At 43.7% G+C, this 17,301-nt stretch overlaps 1 protein-coding gene across 1 annotated transcript in view; it reads left to right on the top strand.

The window, feature by feature from the left end:
* The first annotated feature begins 2,823 nt into the window (after positions 1-2,823).
* Positions 2,824-17,301, top strand: part of LOC132533529 (dmX-like protein 2) — a 41,982-nt gene continuing 27,504 nt past the window's right edge. The window contains exon 1 of the mRNA XM_060175716.1: positions 2,824-3,765. Coding sequence (XP_060031699.1) covers positions 3,679-3,765 — 87 coding nt within the window. The 5' untranslated portion in view covers positions 2,824-3,678. The remainder of the gene's footprint in view (positions 3,766-17,301) is intronic.

The raw sequence follows: 17,301 nt of genomic DNA, 5'->3' as shown, positions 1-17,301 counted from the left end.
CTCCTGCAGGTGGGAAGCCGGGGGCTCCAACCGGGAGCTTTACGCCAGTCCGTGCTCTTTGAGCCATGTGCGCTTAACCCGCAGTGCTACTGCCCGATCCCCAAACTCTTTCCCTTTCTGTCACCCTCTTCCCTCTCAATTTCTGGCTGTCTCTATCCAACAAATAAATTTTAAAAAGATAATAAAAATTATTTAAAAAATACAACACCACCACAGTGCTGCTCAGCTGTGGTATATGGTGCTACTGGGGATAGAACCTAGGACCCTTGGTGGCTCAGGCATAAAAGTCTCTTCGCAGAACCATTATGCTATCTCTCCCATTGATCTAACCCCAGGTTTGGGGTACATAAGATTTATTAAGTTACCTCTCAGGAAGTATATAACTTGTACAACAACTTGTGGTTCCTCAGGTCAACAAAGGAAGAAAGGGCATTTCAGACAAAGCAAAGAGCATGGCGTAAGACAAGGAAGCACAGGAAAACCCAGCATACTCCCCCAGCAGCAAATAGCTCAGTGGGTCAAGAGGGTGTGAAAGAATAGCCTCAGATAAGACCAGAAGATTAAAAGCTAGAATGAAAGGGTTTGTCATTGCAACAAAGGAGATTAGACTTTACCCTACAGGGACTGGATATTTGAAGCAGATGAGGTTTTATTTATTTAGTTTTTCTTTTCTTTTCCTTTTTAAAGGGTTTCTCTGGTTGGAGTGTGGTAGGAGGGACTGGAAAGAAAATATATGGAAGGGTTGTATTGTTAAATGGGAATCTGGGGAATGTTATGCATGTACAAACTATTGTATTTATTGTTGAATGTAAAACATTAATTCCCCAATAAAGAAATAAATTATTTAAAAAAAAGAAAATATATGGAAGACAGTTAAACCAGTTAGGAGACTATTTTAGCCATTAAAATGACCAGGATAGGGAATAGGGTGGTAACGCAGAGGATTAAGCGCACGTGGCGAGAAGCGCAAGGACTGCATAAGGATCTCGGTTCAAGCCCCCAGCTCTCCACCTGCAGGGGAGACGCTTCACAAGCAGTGAAGCAGGTCTGCAGGTGTCTTTCTTTCCCCATCCCTGTCTTCCTCTCCTCTCTCCATTTCTCTCTGTCCTATCCAATAATGACGACATCAATAACTACAACAATAATTAAAAAAAACAAGGGCAACAAAAGGGAAAATAAATAAATTTAAAAATTACCAGGATAGAGAAATGACATATCTGAAATGAAAGTAAATGTCAGTAGGGGTGCTGAGGGACATGATTAAACATTTATTAGTGATTTAATAATGATTAACATGATTGTGAGGTAACAGGGGTACAATTCCATACAATTATCACCATTTAGAGTCCTGTGTCCCATCCCCTCCATTGGAAGCTTCCCTATTATGTATTCCCCTGGGAGTATGGACCAAAATTATTTATGGGGCACAAAAGGTGGAAGATGTGGTTTCTGTAATTGCTTCTCAGCTAGATATGTATCCATACCATCCATACCCCAGCATGTTTCTATCTTTCCTTAGTGGATAGGGCTCTGGAGAGGCGACATTCCAGGACACATTGGTGAGGCTGTCAGACCTCAAAAACTTTCTCCCTTGGAGAAAGTGAGCACAGGAGTGATCAGCCCAAAGTTGCTCTGAGGTTTGTAGACTAGGTGATGGGAGGAAAAGTTATGCCACTCAATAAACATGGAAATGCAGTAGGTTAGTGGGCACGTCTGAGCTGCCTTTTCATTTCTACTGAACAGATTACCAATTATTGCCAGGTCTTTGCCTCCAACCATCTCCATTTAACTTTAAAAGAAATATTTATTTATTTTGATGAGAGATATACACAAAGAAAGATAGATAGACAGACCTGAGCACTCACTGCTCAACTCTGGCTTATGGTGGTGCTGGGGATTGAACCTGGGACCTCAGAACCACAGGCATGAAAGTCTTGCATAACCATCACGTTGTCTCCCTAGCCCTCCACATTTCCTAACTTTCCTTCACCAGGCTACATAATTACTTTTCTAAAGCAACTCTGTATCCATTTTAGCTCAGAAACCTTTTGAGGAGCCACAAGGCACAAAACAAATCTACACAAATTAGTGGAACTGTCCAGACAGCCTTCAAGCAGGTCAGAGATTACCTCTATATCTCATTTGCCTCAAACATTCATCTCATCTTTTTTTTTTTTTTTTTTTTTTTTTTAAATCAGAGCACTGCTCAGCTTTGGCTTTTTGGTGGTGCAGGGGATTAAACCTAGGACCCTGGAGCCTCAGGCATGAGAGTCTCTCTGCATAACCATTATGCTATCTACCCCTGCCCTTCATCTCATATTTATTCCGCTAATACACCCTGTCCTTTCATATGTCTAAGTTATACTGTTTTTTTCCTGTTAAAATGCATCATTTATTGCCTGATAAAATTCTACCCAGCATTTATATGTCTGTGTCTCCCTAATACTCATCTGCTTTCTAAGTAAAAAAGTATGCTCCCTTCTCTGTGGTGCACAGACTTTTGTGTTGCAATCATAACACTTGGTATTCTGACTGCTTTTATAGATAGGTTGTGCCCTTTCTAATTCCTCACTTTAGTGACCTCAATACAGTAAAGGCTAGAAAAAAAAATGAATTGATCCGGAATAGCCATCTGTTCCCTATATCAACCACTCAGTTAAGCAGACAGTCTGGAAAAATCAGGCGATTTTACGAATCCATGACATCACGCATGGAAAGAGAGAGAGACAGAGAGAGAAAGAGAAAGAAAGAGAGAGAGAGACACTAGAGGAATCACCAGTCTCTAGGGGGCCCTTTTCGAAGTCATGACAAAAAGGTGGGAGCAAAAGCAATTGCTGTCAGGGGAGTGAGGCTTCTCCAAACAGTTGCAAATCTTTTTGTAAAATTAAATATTTCATACATTGCATTTTTAGAAAGACCTAAAGGATGGATCTAAGATCTCCCGAAGTGGAATTTCCCAGGGACGGCTATCCTGAGCTCCACCTCACTGACAGTCACGCAGCGTCCTGGGAAAGCGGGGAGACGCTCAGCTCAGCTCTGCAGACGCGCGGCGCGTCCCAGGAGCCTCCGTCCCCCGCCCGCAGAGGCCGCAGCTGGGAAGGCTCCCTGGGAAATCCCGCACGTCTGCGCGCGCAACCCCGGCTGCGGGTCCGCGCGGCGCGCTGCTGCCGTGGTAACCGCAGCGCGCGCACGCGCACGTGCACAGACGGCTAGGAGGGCCGGGCTGAGAGCAGAGGCTCGCCGCGGGAGGAGGAGTTTATCCTCCCACTGGCCGTCGCTCCCCGCTTGGTGGGCGTGCGCGCGCCGCCCGTCTCCTCCGGCTGGAGCGTCCCCAGCGGCACGCGCCCGGCTCGCGCGCTCATTCCCTCCCAGCCGCACACGCACTCACGCCGCGCTCCTCCCGCATTTGTGCGCCGGTGCAGCAGGCAGGGGAGCATCCGGGCATTTCCGCAGTCGAGCGTCGATCCCGGCGGCGGCGGCGGGGTCGACGAGCGACGAGCTCCCATGGCTGGGACGAGGCGGGGGGCAGGCGAGCGGGGGGCGAGGCGCTGAGCCGGCGGCTGTCGCGGGGGCGGGTCCCGGGGGAGGCGGAGGGGAAGCGGCGCTCCCCGGCGGCGGAGGGCTGGGCGCGGGGCTCGCTGCTCTCGCGCACGGCGCCGGCCCGCCCGGGCTCGGGAGATGCATCTGCATCAGGTCCTCACCGGGGCTGTCAACCCCGGGGACAACTGCTACTCCGTGGGCAGCGTCGGGGACGTCCCCTTCACGGTGAGCGAGGCCGAGAGAGCGGGGCTCCGGGCTGCTGCCGGGTGGGCGGGGGCAGTGGCGGGGCTGTCCGAGGGATTTCACCCCCCCCCCCCCAGCCCCGGGGAGGCGGGAGAGGATCAGGAATCGCCGCACTGCCTGCTCTCTGCAGACGGGGGTGGCCCGGGCCCGGGGGCGGCGGGTGGGAAGGGGATTGCAGCCGCTGAGGCCCCGGGGCGCGCGGGTCGCACCTGCTCGGGGAGGGGGGAGGGGAGGGGAGGCACACCTGCCCCACCCCTGCACCCCTATTCCCGGGCGGCCGGGAGCCTTTGGCTTTCATACCCGCATGCCCCCCCACCCGCCCCGACCGTCTGTGTCTCCTGCTCTGCAGAATCTGAATCCCAACGAGGAAATGAGGCAGATTCACTGTCGATGGAGAAAGAGAGACAGACACACTGAGCATGGCAGTGTGACAGTCGCCCGCGTTTATCACGAGATCACAGATGGGTGACCCCTCCCCTCACCCCCGCCCCAAGCAGGGTTTTTTTTTTTTTTGCTTTAAAAATATCCGGTTTCAAGGTAGGCGAATTGGCTTTTTCTTTTCTTTTTTCTTTTTCTTTTTCTTTTTCTTTTTTTTTTTTGTGAAAGCACTGTGAAGAATTTGATAGCATTTTTTTTTATGCTTACCCGAGAAAAGTGGATGTAAACAACGTGTTTTAAAAACCGAGTAGATGAAATAGTCGTGTTTTTCTAGGAGATTGGATCCATCGGTCTGTTTTATTTATTTTTGAGGCTGGGTTGTTGTTAGTATTGCTGTTTTGAACCAAGCCCCAGTGCTTTTTTAGCCAGGGACAGACTGTATTATCATGAGTTACATTTATTTATTTATTTTTGTAGTGGATCTGTATATGATTCTTTTTAGGCGGAACTGTAGCCTATGAGACCACGGTGAAGTGCAGAGTTATCAATATTCATCGACAGAATTGAAACTAGCATTATGATGATGGTTTTTAAAACAAGGGAAATGCTCTGATCTGACTGATGTCTGCTTTCCAACAGCTTGGTTTCAAAGCTACAGAAATAAAGCACCAGTAAAACTGCAGAATCATTATGTAGCACAGTGCATTCTGGAACAGAATTTACCACTGTGATCCACTAAAAAAAAAAAACAACACACCCATAAGGTTGCTTTTTGGCCGTTTACATTTTAAAATGGAATCAGCTCAGCTCTGCTCAAGTTTAGAATGACTATTAAAATAGAATTTGTCAAAAAATAGAATTTGTCCAAAAAAAATTTGCCAGACTTTGTTAGCACCTGCCCCTATGAATGGTGTCATTGGTATTTTGTATACATTTGAGCTGAAAGATCCCAATAGAATTAAGCTTGAAGCTCAAGTGAGAGGAGAAATTTCCTTGCCATGTAATTGTGTAGCTAGGGAGGAAGTTCCTCTGTAGGGTTAGAAGAGCAGCTTTCCTTCTTGAAGAAACATGTGAACGTTGGCTTATGGGTTATTTCCACGTTATCTCTGGTGGTGTGGTGGTAGTTTCCTGTTTGCATCTAATGTGGACTAGTGGGGCTGGTATAAGGAGCCAAGCAGGTTCAGCTGCAGTCTGGGAAACCCAGTGCAAAAACAGTGCACAGGTGTGGTTTTGCTGTATGTACCACCAGCCAGGTCCTTGGAATAATTTTTCAAGCCTTTCTACCTTCTCCCATTCAACCTGTCACCGAGTCTGATTCTGCAAGGTCTGTCATATTATCTCCTTTTTATGAGTTCAACCGTCATCTTGTTCTAGAACTTTTGAGGAGTATTAATATAAAAGCCCCCAAACTTGACTCTTCACACCTGATCAACTCATCCTTCACACAGCTGCTGGAATAATTTTCTCCAATTACCATTTTACCCTGTCACTGGTGGCTCAGCTATGTGTACTTGTTCCTAATGACTGCTTGGAAATTTAAAAGGGTCATATTATTCTGCCTTTTTGCTTTGCATTTGATCATATAGACCCCTCCTTTTACTCTTCTGCTTTAGACATGCTAATCTTATTCTCGTCTACATTATATTTTACACCCAGAGAACCTTTACTTCTCATCTTCCCAAATCCGACCTGGTTTAGAATGTCTATCTGTGACTGTGATTATTTTATCACCTCTGACATTTACAAAACTGCTTTGCATACCATCTCATTTTAATATCTTGCTTTTAATTGCACTGATCCAGTTATACTTTTGTCTTGCACGGGAATGAGCCTTTGAATTCTGAAAGAAAAAAAAATAGATATGTTTGGAAAAATAATGAGAACAAGTGAGAAGTAACTAACAGATATTTGAATGTCTGTATTAGGATAGGAAACAAAGCAAAAAACCTCCTTCTGTTGAGCTTGGGATTTGATTTGTGTAGCAATTAGGTCCAGACAGTTTTGTTCTGGGTAAGAGGACTCGAGGGGTCAGCCATGAGTGGAATGGAGGTCTTATGACTTCTCATCCGGTGGGCATTTCTCTGAAGTATGTTTCTTTCCCATCAGAATGCTGGCTCTGAAGAGACAGTGTGTGGGTGGCCTTGTCATGATCATTGTAGCAGGGAAGACTGCTGCAGTGGTTCTTCACTAACGTGCTTTATGATAACCTAAGAACTTTGTTTTTGGAGCTGGGGCAGATTTCCTTCTACAACTTGAGTGACAATTCCCACCTCCATTCTTTCCAGGAGACATTTTCCCACTCACTGAAGCCTCATTTCTGTGTGGGACGAGATTCCATTCCTCTCTCCCTCTGTGGACTAGCTGACCTTTACAATGCTGTACTCTGGGTTTGGATTCTTCTGAATTGTTTAAATGTCTCATCTAGAAAAACTGCCTGTATGAAAACTTACAACTCTGTACAGGAAAATTGCTCATGCTGAAACCTACATTCAATCACATCATGCTTTGTGTTCATAAAAGTTAAAATTTATGTGTTATGCATGAAAAAAAAAGAACTTTGTTTTTTAGACAGAATTGTCATTTCTACTGGAGTTTGTATACTGACAAGCATAGAAGGCGAATCCCTCTAAAAGGATTTTGAAGTATTCGTGACACTGTAATTGAAAAACAGTGTTATATATATACTGCAGTGTGTGTGGGGGGTGGTGTGGGTTGGGCTGTGAATGACTGCTTGATTATGTCACCATGGCCCCATCTGTGCAGTGTTGTTGACAGGGTGATGCAGCTTGTTGATGATAGTCTCTGTGAGGGGTGTAGTTTTATTTGTAATTTGTTACGGTGGTTTTTCACTTATGTTTTTGCTGGTTGTTAGCAGTTTGTGTTTGTGGTTTTGTAATGGTATATAGCATAATGGTTATGCAAAGAGACTCTCATGCCAGAGGCTCCAAAGTCCCAGTTTCAAACCCCCTTACCACCATAAGTCAGAGCTGAGCAGTGTGCTGGGGGGGGGGTGTGGGGGGGGAGGAAGAAGAAGAAGAAGAAAGAAAAATTAGGGAAGAGGTGAAAAAAAAATCACAGGCAGGGGTGGGTATATAGCATAATGGTTATGCTAAGAGACTCCCATGTCTGAGGTTCCAAAGCCCCAGACTCAAACCCCTGCACCAGCTGAGCAGAGCTGTTGCTCTGGTGAGAAATGAGGAGTGCACTGTCTTAAGTGCACGTAGTAGGAAGCACAAGGACCCGCACAAGGATCTGGGTTTGAGTTTTCCACATGCAGGAAATAGGAAGCAGGTCTGCAGGCGTCTCTCTTTCTTCTCCTCTACCTTTCAATTTCTCTCTATCCTATCCACCCCCCACCAAAAAAAAGAAAAGGAAAAAGGAAGAGGGGAGGCACCAGCAGGACTGCCCCACCGGAGGGCTTCCCCTGTACAGGTGGGGGCCGGGGACCTGACCCCAGGTCCTTTGCACTTGATAAATGTGAGCCACTGAACTTCCCCCATTCTGCTGCTTTTCAATATAAGATTCTGGAAATACTATCATCCTGTAATAAGCCAGGTTTAGGCTAGTCCTAGGAGATAATCTAGTATGAGGCTTACTGCTCTTTGTTTTGCCTTCCAGAAATAAGCAGCTATTTTGTTACAAGTAGGTGTGAGTGGTCTAAGGCTTAAGACAACAGAGACTTTAAAGTTGTAGTGATTGATGTTATTACTGACCTGAAAAATAGTCCTTAGTTATTTTTCATAAGCATTAAGATATTAATTAAAATAATGTTGGGGACTGGGAGAGGGCATAAAGATTATGTGAAGAGACTTCCATACCTGCGGGCACAGAAGGCTGGGATTTGGTTTTCCTGTGCACTGCTCCGCTCTGGTTTATGCTGGGATGGAACCTGGGACCTTTGCTGCCTCAAGCATGAGAGTCGCTATGCATCATCATTATGCTATCTTCCCAGCCTTAGAAGTCTACAGTTTAGAATGGACTTCTTTATTCTTGCAGTGTTGCTTCTTGTTTAAAGTAATGTTTTTCAGAGTTTGTGGTCTTACGTTTGTTGTCAGTCTGATTATAAAGTTGTCTGCATTCTCGTATTTCTGTGTAGATTGTTAATTAGCCTTCCCGCTTGTAGTGAGAAAATTTGTGGCACTCCTGGTAGATGCCAGAATAATGTTTCCCCAGACAAGGCAGGTCAGGTCAGAGATACACTACTTAAGGGACTGTAGCCAAATCTTTTTTTTTTTGCCTCCAGGGTTATTATCTCTGGGGCTCGGTGCCTGCACTACAAATCCACTGCTCCTGGAGGCTATTATTTCCATTTTGTTGCCTTTGTTGTTATTGTTGCCATTGTTGCTGTTGTTGGATAGGACAGAGAGAAATGGAGAAATGGAGGAGGGGAAGATAGAGAGGGAGAGAAAAATAGACACCTGCAGACCTGCTTCACCACCCTTGAAATGACAGTCCTCAGGTGGAGAGCTGGGGGCTCGAACCGGGATCCTTATGCTGGTCCTGCGCTTCTTCTTTAAAATTATCTTTATTTATTTGTTGGATAGAGACAGCCAGAAATCGAAAGGGAAGGGAGGTGATAGAGAGGGAGAGAGAAAGAGAGATGCCTGCAGCCCAGCTTAACTACCTGTGAAGCTTTCCCCCTGCAGGTGGGGACTGGGTGTTCGGACCTGGGTCCTTGTGCACTATAATATGTGCATTAACCAGGTGCATCACCACCCAGCCCCTGGTCCTTTCGCTTCTTTCCTTTTGTGCTTAACCCACTGAGCTACCTACCACTCGGCTCTCAGCCAAATCACTCTTTTTAAAATTAAAAAAAAAGATCTTTATTTATTGGATAGAGAGAGTCTGAAATCGAGCGGGCAGGGAGTATTAAAGAGAAAGGGAGACACCTGCAGCCCTGCTTCACCACACGTGAAGCCTTCCCTCTGAAGGTGGGGACTGGGGGCTTGAACCTGGGTCCTTGTGTGTTGTAACATGTGCACTTAACCAGGTGTGCCACCATCCAGCCCCCCAGCCAAATCATTTTTAACTTCTCTGATGTTTCTTACCTGCAAAACGAAGTCCTTAAAGTAGGTTCTCTTCAAGTATTTAGTATGAACTTGTCCAGTGATTTCCAGGGAGCAAAAGAGACAGTGCACAAGAAACAAAGCAATTGTATGAAGTTGTAGCTGCAGAGTCTGTTGTTGTCTTGTGTGCATGTGGATATTGATCAGGGAGGCTCGCCTCTTTCCTGACTCAGGAATCAGCCAGACAGAACCTTATGAAGTGCTGGGCTCCCAGTGGGGAAAGGAGTTCTTGTTTATGATTTCATCCTGGTCCTCTGGGAGAAAGAAGCTGCCTAGGATTGTCATCGTGCAGTATGGCTAGTGTGATGGTGTTTATCCTCTGTGCCCTGTGCCTGCCTCCCCCCATTCACAAGTTCACCTTTTTAAGTTTTTTTATTATGATTTAGGGTGTTTAAGAGAAATTATTAGACTCCCGCCCCCAAACCAGGGTTATTGCTGGGGCTCAGTGATTACAAAACTGCAAAACCACTGCTCCTGTTGTCCATTTTTCTTTTCTTTTTTTTTTTTTTTTAAATTCTTTTATTTGACAGGACAGAGAGAACTTGAGAAGGAAGGGGGAGCTAGAGGGAGACAGAGAAGGAGAGACAGCTGCAGACCTGCTTCACTACTTATGAAGCTTCCCTCTTGCAGGTGGGGACTGGGGTCTTGGTAACATTTGCACTCTACTGGGTGCTCTGCCTTCTAGCCCCAGAAATTCTTGGACTTTTACCTTGAATCTCACAAAATTTTCAGAACAAATCAGAGTTTCAGTGCTTAGTCATCAAAAAGAGCACAGGATGTTGGGTTAAAACTGCAGTAGCACAGTGGAAAAACAAGTCATGCCTGGCCAGTTTAATTTCTATGATAGGAAGCAAAGCAACATTTAAAAGGGGGTAATAGTACCGAATATTTGTAATTCAGATCTAGCAGCTCTCTTCTAGCTTGTGGATGTGGATATATATATATATATATGTATATATGTATATATGTATATATGTATATATATGGAAGTCAGACATTTTATTAGAGGTTTTATGGTTTTCGGCCTTTTTGAATTTGTAGAATCCTTTTACCCTAGGTTTGTTTTTGGGATGCAACAGGAAAGGTAAGGTGTGTTATGAGGAAACAGATTCAACTTACACAGGTGGCATGACTGCATTGTCTTCCTCAGGATGGCTCTTGTAACCCTAGGACTTGATGTATATATGAAACCAGTGGTGCTTTTTATTTGCAAATGTTATTCCATGGTTGCTAAGAGCTCTCTCTTTTTTTCTTATCTATCTATATCTATCTATCTATCTATATATATATGCATGTTATATATCTTTATTTATTGGAGACAGCCAGAAATCAAGATAGAGAGGGAGAGAGAGAGAGAGAGAGAGAGAGAGAGACACCTGCAGCCCTGCTTCACCACTCGTAAAGTTTTCCCCCTGCAGTGGGGACCCGGGGCTCGAACCTGGGTCCTTGTGCATTATAATACATGCACTCAACCAGGTGTGCCACCATCCAGCCCCCTTTTTTTCTTATTTTTAACAATTTATTTTCATGAGAGAGAAAAGGAGAAAAATGAGTGCATTCACTATTCAGGCTTAGTATGTGGTAGAATGATGGTTGGATTCGGGACCGCAGGCATGAAAACTTGGTCTGCTACCACTGCCACTCAGTCCAGCCCTCTAGGGCTCATCTGATTCCCTCCCCCCAATTTTAAATCTCTTTTTTTTTAAAAAAAATATTTATTTCCTTTTGTTGCCCTTGTTTTATCGTTGTAGTTGTTGTTGGATAGAACAGAGAGAAATGGAGAGAGGAGGGGAAGACAGAGACGGGGAGAGAAAGACAGACACCTGCAGACCTGCTTCACCACCTGTGAAGCGACTCCCCTGCACGTGGGGAGCCGGGGGCTCGAACCGGAATCCTTATGCCGGAATCCTTATGCCGGAATCCTTATGCCGGTACTTGCGCTTTGCACCACCTGTGCTTAACCTGCTGCACTATCGCCCGACTCCCTGGCTGTCTCTTTAAAGTCATTCATGGGGACTGGATCTACTTCTTCCAAACTCTTGTAAATGCTGACATATAATATATATGTATATATGTATATATCGCCTGGGGCCAGCACTGTGAATCCACTGCTCCTGCAGCTTCTGTTTTATTGGATAGGACAGAGAGAAACTGAGAGATGAGGGACCGATAGAGGGGAGAGAGAAAGACACCTGCAGACCTGTTTCACTGTTTGTGAGGGGACCCCCCCCTGCAGGTGGGGAGCCAGAATGCTGATATTTTGACCATGATCATGAATGTTATTAATGGAATGTGGAGTGGTTAATCCTTTTCAGGTTTTCAGTGGCCTTTGTCTGATCCTTCAGAGGAATCACTATAACAGGCATATCCTCAGACTATATTTTTAAAAAGATTTATGTATTGATGACAGATACACACACACACACACACACACACACACACACACACACACACGGGGGGGGGGGGGAGAATGAATGAGAATGAACTAGAACAACACTCTGGCATATATTTGATGTTAGGAATTAAACTGGGCACCTCACATTTGCAGGCCCAGCTCTTTACCCACTGCACTACCTCCTGGGCTGCCATAATGTATTCAGTGGTAAGACTTGAAAGCTGGAATGACTCCTGACCCATGGGCTGAATAACCAGTGCTTTGTTAGCAAGCTGTGAGCACAGCACTTATCTGCATAGCTCCATCTCCAGCAGAGCTTCCAGTGACCAGGTGCATTGTCAGTGAGCTGTCATATTTGAAAGGAAGCTTTCTTTAATTTTATTACTTTTAGCATCTCAACAGTGGGCTTAAAATAATTCAGTAAACTATGTTGTAAACACATGTGCTGTCAGCTAGGATTTGTCATTGCACTTGTAGAGCATAGGCAGGCGAGCTTCAGTGTACTTCTTGAAGACTGAGGACTTTCAGAAGGATGGTAAATTAACTTCCTTGATTGCAGCTCTAAGTCACCAGCTGCAGTTGCCTTTAACAAGAGCCAGCTTGTTGCTGATATCCAGCCACTGACTTCTCTCCTGCTTTGAAAGTCCTAGATGGCATCGCTCAATGTGAGGCTGCTGCATTTACATGGAAATCCTGTTGTTTGGTGTAGCTGCTTTCAGCAGTGATCTTAGATCTGGATAACTTGCTGCAGCCGCTATGTTAGAACTTTCATCTTGCAGTAGCTAATTGAGATAGGACCCTACTCTGGGTTAGGTTTTGATTTGAGAGGATGCTGTGGCTGCTTTGATCTTTAGTTCAGACCACTGACTTTTTCTCCGCATCAGTAGTAGGCTAGTTTTGCTTTCTGATCATTTGTGCATTCACTGGAGTAGCATTTAATTTCCTGCACAAGCTTTCCCATTGCATTTGCATCTTGGCTAAGTGGTACAAGTGACCTGGCTTTTGGTCTGTCTTGGTTTTAGATCTGCCTTCCTCACTAAGCTTAATCATGTCCGAATCTTGATTTAAGGCGATGTGTGACTCACCTGAACAGTTGGGTGCCATGGAGAGTTATTTATTGATATAGCTTCAGAATTGTATCTTATGTGCTACAGGGCTCAAGGAGAGGAGAGACGCAGGCATGGCCTGTCAGCGGAGCAGTCAGAACACAACATTTATTACGTTTTCTGTCTTGTTATGGCAACCCACAACATTTATAATACTGCCCCCTTCCATAGCTCAGCTGGTAGAGCGGAGGATAGCAGGCATCTGCGCGCAGCCATCCAAAACATTTATAATAGTAACATAACAATTACTGATAATAGATTAACATATATAGTAATAATAGTAACAACAATAGTAATAATTGAAATACTGCAAGAATTACCAAAATGTGACTCAGAAATAAGTGAGAAGATGCTTCAAGAAAATGCCCCTTGTAGACTGGACTCCACACAGGGATGCCACAAGCCTTCGATCTAAAACAAACGCACACACACAAAAGTCTCTAGTAATGTGTTTTGTAGTCTACCTCATCTGATATCAACACAGCTTTACCAGCTTTCTTTTGGTTTGCATCTGTGAAGTTTCAAGCCTGTGTATTCTAATCACCCTGTAGTTGCTTTTCTTCTCTTTACTTTTTCTTGTGTTATTATTTATTTTTATTTATTTATTTTTATTGGATAGAGAGCAGAAACAGAATGAAGGGGGAGATGGAGAAGGAGAAAGAGAGACACCTGCAACACTGCTTCACTTGCAAAGCTTTCCCTTTGCAGGTGGGGACCAGGGACTTGAACCTGAGTCCTCGAACATTGTGACATGTGTAACCACCCAGCCATTTTCTTCAATTTTCTCTATTTTGTTTGGAGAAGGAGAGGAAAGGCAGAGAGCAAATCACTGCTCCACTGCCTCCTGGAGTTGTCCTTGCTGCTCCCCTGTGGTAAAGGGAATTGAACCCAGAGCCTCATCACATGCCAGGTGGATACTCTGCCGCTAAACCATGGCCCTGGAACCCTGTATTCGCTGCTGTTTGTCGAAGTGTTGTTTTTATGTTAATTAGAATTTATTTATTTATTTATTTATTTTGCTGTAGCAATTCTGCCTTTCCTGGCAGTGTGTGTTTGTTTGTTTGCTTTTGCTTTTTCTTATTTTTATCTAGAAAGGAACAGAGGGGGCCAGGCAGTGAGCACACATGCTATAATGTGCAATGACCCAGGTTTGAACCCCCATTTTCTACCGGATGTGGGAACACTTGATGAGTGACGAAGCAATGCTATGCGTAGCTCTCATTCTCTCTATCCCCCTTCTCTCGATTTCTTTTTGTCTCTATCCAAGAAACAAATAAATAAAATATTAAATAAATAAATAGAAGAAACACAGAGGGAAGAGGGAGAGAAGGGACCACAGCACCAATCCACAAGTCTTAGTTTCCCTTTGGTACTGTGCATGGTTCTCCCATGTGGCTCTGGGGCTTGAACCCAGGCCCTTGGCATATGGCAGAGTGTGCACACTGCTGTGTTACTTACTTCTTGGCCCCTAACTAGAACTTGGAATCAGTTTACTCTGTGTAGTTACTGACTCATTTGCATTTATATCTGTCACCTTACTATTTGTCTCTTGTTTTTTTCTACTTTCCTTTTTTTTGAAATAAATATTGTTTTCCATTCCATTTCCCCTTTAGTAGCACTTAAGTTATACACTCTATTATGGAAACTTAGAGACTACAATATGTACCTTTACAGATAACTAACTTATTTAACTGGAGAGGGAAGTAAACATGTGGAGAGAAATCTAAACATCACTAGCACATGTGCTAAAACTCCAGGACCTCATTGCTACAAGTCCTGGGCTCTGTCCACTCAGATGCTATAATTCTTTTTGGAAAATTTGAGATTAAAGAAATGTTTTATTTATTTATTTTGGATAGAGACAGAAATTGAGAGAGAGGGAGAGAGACAGACACCTGCAGCACTGCTTCATCTCTTGTGAAGCTTCGCCCCTGTAGATGGGGACTGGGGGCTTGAATTGGGTCCTTGCACACTGTAATGTATGTGCTTTACCAGGTGCACCTCCACCCAGGCCTGAAATTTTTTTTAAGTCTGTTAATTGATGCATTTCATCAAATTATGGAAAAATTCAGTGAATATCTCCTCAGATATTGCCTCTGCCTCATTGAGCTCATCAAAACTAGTAAACATTTATTAGATCATTTCCTTTTATATCTCATGCTCTCTATTTTAGCTTTTCTGAATCATTCAGGATATTTTACTTTTTACATTTACAAAATGCTTATGAGAGAGAAGACAGCACAGCACAGCATAGCACAGCTCAGCTTTAACATAAGGTGGGGCTGGGGAATGAATTATCTACTGCCTCTTGCATACAAGTTGGTGTTGTAATGGACTGAGCTATCTTCCTGACCCTGTCTGACCTTGGGTGCTTATTTTTTTCCCTTCTATTTTTGCTATTTTTTTTCTTTTAAATTTTTAAAAAAAATTTATTAAAAAAAGGAGGCATTAACAAGACCATAGGATAAGAGGGCTACAACTCCACACAGTTCCCACCACCAGATCTCCATATCCCATCCCCTCCCCTCATAGCTTTCCTATTCTTTATCCCTGTGGGAGTATGGACCCAAGGTCATTGTGGGATGCAGAAGGTGGAAGGTCTGGCTTCTGTAATTGCTTTCCTGCTGAACATGGGTGTTGACAGGTCAATCCATACTCCCAGCCTGCCTCTCTCTTTCCTTAGTAGGGTGGGGCTCTGGGGAAGCTGAGCTCCAGGACACATTGGTGGGGTCGTCTGTCCAGGGAAGTCTAGTTGGAATCATGCTAGCATCTGGAACCTGGTGGCTGAAAAAAGAGTTAACATACAAAGCCAAACAAATTGTTGAACAATCAGGAACCTAAAGGCTGGAATAGTGCAGATGAAGAGTTGGGGGGGGGGGGTCCTCCATTTTGTAGATAGCTAGTAGGCATATTTTGGTTATATTCCAAAGGGCCTGTGGCTATACTAGTTTTTTTTTTTTTCCCTGAGCCTGAAATCTGATATACAGGTGGATCCAAGTTATTGTCTGGGGAGATGATGTCATGGCTGGAAAAGGGACAGAAAGCTGGATCAGGGAGGAGAGTAGCTCCCTAATATGGGGAATGTATTTTTGCTTATTTTACCTTCAGCTGTGTCTAACTGGCTTTGTTGTACTTAACAGCACCAGTTACTACTGGAGTATTTTATTTTATTTTAATTTTCAGATGCTTTTTATAAAATCAAGAAAGTAGATGAAAATCTTGAATAGCCACTTCAGAGAAAGAGAAAATGTTAGTGAAAAGAGGCTTCGTCTCACTAATAATTGGATATGCAAATTGAAATTAGGAAATACCATTAGATACCTGCTATTTTTGCAAAGGATTGATCTGACTTTTCTGGTGGTGGCAGGGATGCCTAGAAATAGGTATTCTCTCTCTTTTATTTTTAGATTGAGGTTGAGAGAGAGAAAGTGAGAGAGAAATTGAAAGAGACTATAGCACTGAATCTTCCTTCAACATGGTCGGGGGGAGCTGGACTTGAACCCAGGTCACACTCGTGGTGGCTATCCTCATATACTGCTAGTGAGAATATTAGTTGGTAGGACTATTTTGGGAAGTGATTTTTCTTTGTATATTGACATTTAGATATACATACTATATGCTCCATCATTTGTGTGTGTGTGTGTGTGTGTGTATATATATATATATATATATGTATGTATATATATTTCATGCAGGTATAGCCATAGCAGCGTTATTTATAACATACAAACTGTCCATGGACATTAGAATGACTATATCATATTTGGTTTAGAAGTGATTGAAGGAGAAGTGAAAAACAAATGGATCACAGTTACATAGATTGAAAAAAAAAAACACCAAATATTCATGAAAAGAGCAAGATGAGGACCCCACCAGTGTGTCCTAGAGCCCCACTTCCCCAGAGCCCTGCCCCACTAGGGATAGAGAGAGGCAGGCTGGGAGTATGGATTGACCTGTCAATGCCCATGTTCAAGAGGGAAGCAATTACAGAAGCCAGACCTTCCACCTTCTGCATCCCACAATGACCTTGGGTCTTGGGTCCATACTCCCAGAGGGATAAAGAATAGGAAAGCTATCAGAGGAGGGGATGGGATACAGAATTCTGGTGGTGGGAATTGTGTGGAGTTGTATCCCTCTTATCCTATGGCTTTTATCAGTGTTTCCTTTTTATAAATAAAATTTTTTAAAAAAGAGCAAGATGAAGAATATATATATATATATATATATATATATATATATATATATATGTATACACACACACACACACAGTATTGTGGCATTTTACTTAATGTTTAGAGGACAGGAAATGATAAAGAACCACACTGGAAAGCAAGGCAGTGATTTCCCCAAACTTTAGGGTAATACAACTTCTCCTTGAGAAGAAGTGCTACTTTAGACGGGTACACACCTTGTGTTGCTGGAACTAGCCCGCTTTAATTTTTTATGACTTATATGTGTTTTATATACACCTCCAAATTAAAAAAAGACTTGATAAAGTTTTGTGAGCAAGTGGATATAGGGTGCATATTTTGCTATTTGTCTGTTATTTTTAACTGGAAATTTATTTCTCATG

This window comes from Erinaceus europaeus, chromosome 16 (assembly GCF_950295315.1).
Source record: "Erinaceus europaeus chromosome 16, mEriEur2.1, whole genome shotgun sequence".
Classification (NCBI taxonomy): Eukaryota; Metazoa; Chordata; class Mammalia; order Eulipotyphla; family Erinaceidae; genus Erinaceus; species Erinaceus europaeus.
Note: the sequence above shows the minus strand (reverse complement) of the source record. Positions and strands in the feature narration are given on the sequence as shown.